General features: G+C 35.7%; 1 protein-coding gene across 3 annotated transcripts; it reads right to left on the reverse strand.

The window, feature by feature from the left end:
• Positions 1-2805: 2805 nt before the first annotated feature.
• LOC102625284 (NAC domain-containing protein 91-like) lies at positions 2806-6513 on the reverse strand. 3 transcript variants are annotated; one of them, XM_052439763.1, is made up of 4 exons: positions 6242-6513; positions 5856-6139; positions 4788-5589; positions 2806-4079 (listed from the first exon to the last, which is right to left on the reverse strand). In XM_052439763.1, exons 1-4 carry the CDS (start codon positions 6384-6386, stop codon positions 3625-3627), a joined length of 1686 nt encoding a protein of 561 aa, XP_052295723.1. In that variant the 5' UTR covers positions 6387-6513; the 3' UTR covers positions 2806-3624. The 3 variants fall into 3 exon arrangements, with proteins under 3 accessions (XP_052295723.1, XP_052295722.1, XP_006485390.2); XM_052439762.1 differs by having other exon boundaries at positions 2806-4884; positions 5236-5589; positions 6242-6512; XM_006485327.4 differs by having other exon boundaries at positions 2806-5589.
• Between the last annotated feature and the right edge of the window lie 943 nt (positions 6514-7456).

The raw sequence follows: 7456 nt of genomic DNA on the forward strand, positions 1-7456 counted from the left end.
CCAGTAGTTGAATTTCATGGAAACTGTTGGCAAAAAACATCCTAGAAGCAATGCTTAATTGGTAATAAAAAAACAGCCAGTTTTAACTATGACTAACCGGATTAAGGTGAACTGCTTCACCCATGCAAAGCCAGCTGCCATTATTATTGATTGATACAAGTCCTGAAAAATTTTTGACAGATATCACCACTGCCTCCCTGTAATTACATACTTTGCTGTTATCACATACATATGACCATCTATCACAAATTCACAATTAACGAGGGTGTTGAAAGAACAGAGAATAAGAACTAAAATTATGATTAGCCCTATGTGGTTTAGATATTTCTGTTAAGTTGGCCAGAAAGCAAAACAACCTAAACCCATGAACATAAAACACAAACACAATGTCAGAATGATTAGAACCCATGACCTCGTGATCAAACCGACTCTAACATCATGTTAAGCTACCTGTAAAAACTAATTAACAAGTCGATAAGAGAAGACAGAGAAAGAATTGCGTACCATTATAACTAAATAAAAAGTAGTAGTGCCCCTAAATCTATATCTTAATCTGCAGCTGCAGTCACTCTACATGAACCCAGAGAAGACTGAGGAAAAATTGCACTCTTTCGATGAAGAATAAAAATAAAACATTTACCCATTTTTAACAAGAACTATATCAATATTCTGCAGCGAACGTGTTTCAGGATCAGGAATGCTAAGGCCCACATATCTGTTCCTCCATAAAGCTCTTCGAGCCTACAAAATTGTTACATATAATTTTAAAAAAAAAAAAGACTTAACAATAAGATCAAAAACTACAACCCAGATAAAATTTCATTGTTTGTTGCGAAGTAAGATAAATTACAATCATAAATAGAATTCAACTACCGCTCTACTCTTTTAGGCTTTCATTTCTCTGCCCACAGTTTCTCAGCAACCAAACAAGTCAACATTTGTAACAAGTAAACTTAAATTCAGTAATTAATTAGCTTTACTGCATATTCGCGATCACAAAATAAAAAGAACAAAAAATACCATGGTCTTTAAAAATTTTATTCAATTTTACTTTACAGTTATCGCCAAATCAAACAAACAACTGGCTTAAAATGTTACCTATTGGCAACTAAGAGTGTAACAGTACAATCAGAGGTCTCCGAGTTCAAAACGGCGTCGTCGTCGGGTACGCGCTTGAAGATTTTGTAAATGACCAAACCGCAGAGAGCCCCCGCGCATAGAGTTAGCTAAAGAGGTCGGCGCCGTTTGGATCCCAGGAATTTTTTTTACTTTTTTTTGGGGGGGGGGGGGGGCGGGGAAACGTACTGTAACGATTATGCATGCTTTATTTTTCTTTTCAAAAGTGGTTGCTTTTATAATAAAAGCAAATTAAGGCAAGAGAGAACAAAGTTTGCCGTAGCATGCATGGGAAAAACCCAATCATAAGTTGTGTCTGTGGCATTAAATTTTGCCCATTATAATGAAACGCCCATTCTCTTTGGTTTGGTGCGTATTTATTCTAATTTGGACTCCCGATTGCAACTCTTCACACGCACTGACATATGGTCCCCATTTCTTTTTGGAAATATATACATGTATATATAAATGTTTGTGCTGTTTAGCCTCCAAAAAGCAGCTTTAATAAGAAACTGAAAAAGTGTCAATTTTTTTTGTTGAATTAAATAAAGATAAGCTGATTTGACTTTGAAAATCCCTGTTTTAGAATGTGCCCATCTAATCTCATCCTTGCCACCACTATTTAAAGGGGGTTTGATAGGTGCAATTCTAAGGATCACATTATCTGGGAGCAAATTAGCAAAAAGACCCCAGTTCCAAGAGCCATCGCCATTAACACAATCCGAAACCGTGCTATTGATTAACTCCTCCGGGAGGGGTTGCTGAGCGTAAAAAATCAAACGCTTGTCCTTAAGAGCCCAACAGTCCCACCAAAATTTTACTTTTCTGCCGTCCCCAAGGTTCCATCTAATTCCCTGCAAAACTTTATCCCAAATAATTCCAATAGCTTTCCACATATAGGATCCAGATTTGGTGTTCAAGGATTGTGGTACTGCCTGATCTTCAATGCCATATTTCGACCGTAAAACCTTGACCCACAGGCTGTCTGATGAGGTGATTAAACTCCAACCAATTTTAATAAGCAAAGCATTGTTCATAGCATCAATTCTTTTAAGGCCCAAGCCTCCCCAAGTCTTAGGCTTGCACACATTGTCCCATTTAACCATACTCATCTTCTTCATCTCAACATTTCCGCTCCAAATAAAACGACGACAACACTGATCGATTTGGTTATGAAGTGTGGAGGGAAGTCTTGTAGTCTGTATTGTGTAAATCGGAATGGATGGAATAACTGACTACGCAAGTGTGACTCTTCCAGCCAAAGAAAGATGAAAAAGATGAAGGGCATTCCACCCAGTGAGGCGCTGTTGGACTTTATCAAGGACACCCTTATAAGTGTGTTTGTTAACTCTATGACTGATAACCTAGGCAATTGTCTTGGTGTTCCCCTTTTTCTTTTCTTTTTCAGTTGTTCTCTCAATCAGTAAATTTCTTTATGGGCAGGACTATACGTTTATTCTTATGTTCCCAATATGTTTTATACAGTTTGCAAGTAATAAGTGAAAAACATATTATGCCTGGACTTACATTATTAGATCTAGTGATATCGAGAGAATAAAATTTAAAAAAAAAAAAAAACTTTACATAACTACCTGGTGAAATTAATTAAACTCGGAGACTCACCAAACAAAAGGGCTATCAACAAAATGGCATGCCTTCCATTCGAGGCACTGAAACGATGATCAATCATGACACTCAAATTGAAAAGCTTTTAGATTTTTGGTAATTTACATTATCTCATGTATCAGGTTACAGATCATCTCTACCCATTGACATATGCTTTATATTTTCAACAATCCTTCTGTATCATGACATGATGATAACATCAATTTTCCAGCTAGATACAATCATTAAAGAAATACACCAAACACAAAACTTACAAATACATAATGACAATGGAAGTTCCAGAGCACTTTTCTGGTCTAAGGCAAACTCAGCATTAGGGCTCTCCTTCAGACAATAGTATGCTTAGCATCTCCTCATGCTAGCCGCAAAAATCATCAGTGGATGATCTTCCATAAGGCCTGTCATGCATCACTCACCTCTATTGTTTTGAATAAGCATTCCCATTTAACAAGCTGAACTTTTCCACACCTTGGCCACACTGTTGCACATAGAGAGAGCAACTTGAACATCCAAGTGCTCTAAATAATCGACTCCCAAAGTATGTAACCATGGTTGCAAAGTTTGGAGTACAACAAACCAAGAGTGAAGCATTATTACGAAACTATTAAAGTAATATAATATCCACCTAGAGGATTTGATAGTTAATAACAGAACCAAGGAGTATCATGCATTGAAGGTTTCAGTGTCTATGTCACTGCTATCTACCTCGTAAGCTCCTCCATCCAAATTTGATGAATTGAAGTCAGGAGTGGTTTGTCCAGTTTCTTCACGAGAGTGTTCATTCTGAAAAGCCCTTTGTCATTTGATCAGCTCATCTACCTGCTCACCGTCAAATTGAGAATTCAAAAAATCACAGCCATAACTAGGACAATTAGAATGCGATCATTCCTCTTCTGGGTAAATTGGTGACTGCAGTGCCGACAAAGAAGCATTATTCAACCCATTATAGCCACCGTGTGTATTGACCTCTGCAACTAGTTGAGGTTCTGCCTCAAAAGAATTTCCAATAGCACTAGTTGAATAAGCAGCCCAATACTGATTTGATAATATCTGTGACTCCAAAATGCCATGTGGTACTTGCTGCAATCCTGTAGAAGTATTTTCTGCAACATAATTTCCAGAACAAGAAATCAAGTGGTTTGGTAGTTGCTGCGACTCAGAGAAAGCAATTACCCGTCCACTGTCAATTTGAGAATTCAATAAATCACAACCAAAACTAGGACCATTAGAATATGACGATTCCTGTTCCAGATAAGTTGGTGACTGCAATGCCAGGAAAGAGTCATTATTCAGTCCATTAAAGCCACCATGTGTATTGAATTCTGCAGGAATTCGAGGTTCTGCCTCGAAAGAATTTTCTACAACATCAACAGAATAAGTAGCCCACTGCTCATCTGGTAGTCTCAATGACTCCAAAACGTGATGAGGTACTAGCTGCAATCCTGTATAAGTGTTTTCTGCAACATGATTTCCAAAACAAGAAATCAAGTGGTTTGGTAGTTGCTGCGACTCAGAGAAAGCAATTACCCGTCCACTGTCAATTTGAGAATTCAATAAATCACAACCAAAACTAGGACCATTAGAATATGACGATTCCTGTTCCAGATAAGTTGGTGACTGCAATGCCAGGAAAGAGTCATTATTCAGTCCATTAAAGCCACCATGTGTATTGAATTCTGCAGGAATTCGAGGTTCTGCCTCGAAAGAATTTTCTACAACATCAACAGAATAAGTAGCCCATTGCTCATCTGGTAGTCTCAGTGACTCCAAAATGTCATGTGGTACTAGCTGCAATCCTGTATAAGTATTTTCTGCAACATGATTTCCAAAACAAGAAATCAAGTGGTTTGGTAGTTGCTGCAACTCAGAGAAAGCAATTACCGGTCCACTGTCAATTTGATAATTCAATAAATCACAACCAAAACTAGGACCATTAGAATACGACGATTCCTGCTCCAGATAAGTTGGTGACTGCAATGCCAGGAAAGAGTCATTATTCAGCCCATTAAAGCCACCATGTGTATTGAATTCTACAGGAATTCGAGGTTCTGCCTCGAAAGAATTTTCTACAACATCAACAGAATAAGTAGCCCATTGCTCATCTGGTAGTCTCAGTGACTCCAAAACGTCATGTGGTACTAGCTGCAATCCTGTATAAGTATTTTCTGCAACATGATTTCTAAAACAAGAAATCAAGTGGTTTGGTAGTTGCTGCGACTCAGAGAAAGCAATTACGTGTCCACTGTCAATTTGAGAATTCAATAAATCACAACCAAAACTAGGACCATTAGAATATGACGATTCCTGCTCCAGATAAGATGATGACTGCAATGCCAGGAAAGAGTCATTATTCAGCCCATTAAAGCCACCATGTATATTGAATTCTGCAGGAATTAGAGGTTCTGCCTCCAAAGATTTTTCTACAACATCAATAGAATAAGTAGCCCATTTCTCATCTGGTAGTCTCAGTGACTCCAAAACGTCATGTGGTACTAGTTGCAATCCTGTAGAAGTATTTTCTGCAACATGATTTCCAGAATAAGGAATTAAACAGACACGCGGTGATAATCCTGAATCCAAACTAGTGGTAGCTGAGTCTTCATTACAAGAAAACAAATTCTCACTCGGTGGTAGCTGAGTCTTCAAGAATATATTTTCTACAACTTGATTTGTTGTAGAAACCAAATATCGATCTGGTGGTTGAGCAGATTCTAGAGAAATATCTTCTACAACATTGATGCTAGAACTAGAAGCAAAATCTTGACTTGATTGATGTTTATCCGGAGTTGAAACACCAAGCTTTTTATCCCAATTTCTTCCTTCTAGGCGACACACAACAAAGTTTTCCTACACGAATAAAAAGTGGAAATAGAATAAGTTCACATTATTGTCTATTGTATTCTGAATGATGTTTTCACTAAACTATTAAACCACATAGCTTAATAGTGTTTCCAGCCATTACACTATTAAACTATATGGCAAAACATGTCTAAAACATGTCCAAAACATGTCACTAAGTTATTTTTCCGAACTTTAACAAATCCTAAATCCTAAATTGGAACGCTTCTAGTATTTGCAAAACATGTCCAATTCATTCTAAACAAAGCTCGTACCTTATAAAGAGGGTCATCCGCAATAGCTATCTCGTGCATAAGCCACTTAGTGTTAGCTTTCTCGGACGCAGCATCGTCATGGATAAAAACAAGATAGTCTTTGTCACCAATCACCTCAGTACTGTTTTTCCGCTTGATCTCAGAACCACCGCCAGTCATTTTCCAGGTTCCTGACTTCGTTTTTCTATGTCGCTGTTGCCCTGACCGTTTCCGCTTGGCACCTTTGTACTTAGGCTTACAGAAAAAGTACCACACATCTTCCGTAGACTGAATCTCAGAAAGCCCTGCATGACAAAAATTCATTAACCCAATATATTAGTTCTGAATTTTAGCTACTGAACTAACTCCAATGACATCGTTTAGTGCTTGTTGGGCGTGATACTTACCGGGTAGCTCCCAAGGGTCAAAGCTGTAAAAATCAATTTCCTTGATCGTTTGGACAGAGGAACCAGGGTCAAGCCTCTTCTTCTTCAGGAGATCAATGATTTCTTCATCCAACGGCCGGAATCCGATGCCCGTGAGACTGCCCATTTCTGATTCACACACACAAGAAACAGAGTTTAAGGCTATATCTGTATCAATTTCGTCTGCGAACAATCAGCGTGTAGTAATACTGTTTGAAAATGAGATTTAGACGAGTGACAGTAGGATAACAGAAATGAAAGGTTGATATATATATATATATGAAATGTGGAATAAATTTTAATCACTTTAAGTTTTTAAATTCTACAATTTTAAAAATTTTCTTGGACTTTTCTCATATTTTAGGATTTCAGATAAAAAAATTATTAATATATATAATTGTAACATAAAGTTGTGATAATTTAATTAAGAATTCATTTATTCAATTCAATTCGATTTAAATTAATTAAATTTAAATTTTAAAAAATTAATTCATTTAATGAATAAGTGAATTCTATTCAATTTGTTAAATAAATAAATTTAAACTAACTATGAAATTATTATTTTATTTATTCCTTTAGATTCGTTTGTAATTGATAGTATGTTATTTTTATAATATTTTACTTAATTTTATTTATTAATTATTATTTTTAGAAACAAATTATAAATGCATCTAACTTTCGATTGAATTGTCATTAAATGAATTCAAATTCAATTCATTTAATTTTATACAGCAAATAAATTAATAAATATTTATTTAATAAACGAATCGAATCTTAATATTTCATTTAATAAATAAATAGAATTTCTATACATGAAACTTTAATCCAATTTGATTATGATTTAATTCAATTATACTTTGCCGAGTAATGATATAGGAATAAATTTTTGTATAAATTTATTTTATATAAATTGATGTGACATTAATTTATTGATTGAATTAAATATTTCTTAGCCCACATAATTTATTTCTATTATTTTATATTTTTATTCAACTAATAAATTATTTTCATATCAATTTATACAAGATAAATTTATACAAAAATTTATAACAGAATCATCACTCTTCTTTGCCACCCTTAAATTAACAGAAAGCGTTACCACGTCATCATTAACACGTCATTCTACCTCCGTGGCCTGGCTTGATTTCTACGCATAGTGCTGTAGTGATGTTTCCCAACGGCGTTAAGTGGCAATAG

The sequence above is a fragment of the Citrus sinensis genome, chromosome 4 (assembly GCF_022201045.2).
Source record: "Citrus sinensis cultivar Valencia sweet orange chromosome 4, DVS_A1.0, whole genome shotgun sequence".
NCBI lineage: Eukaryota > Viridiplantae > Streptophyta > Magnoliopsida > Sapindales > Rutaceae > Citrus > Citrus sinensis.

What these genes read in the sequence shown, in the direction of transcription:
- LOC102625284 (XM_006485327.4), bottom strand. Translation starts at nt 6,386, where the DNA reads ATGGGCAGTCTCACGGGCATCGGATTCCGGCCGTTGGATGAAGAAATC. An exon ending in TGACCCTTGGGAGCTACCCG is followed by an intron (nt 6,140 to 6,241) that starts GTAAGTATCACG and finishes TTTGTCATGCAG; the next exon opens with GGCTTTCTGAGATTCAGTCT. An exon ending in CGGATGACCCTCTTTATAAG is followed by an intron (nt 5,590 to 5,855) that starts GTACGAGCTTTG and finishes TTATTCGTGTAG; the next exon opens with GAAAACTTTGTTGTGTGTCG.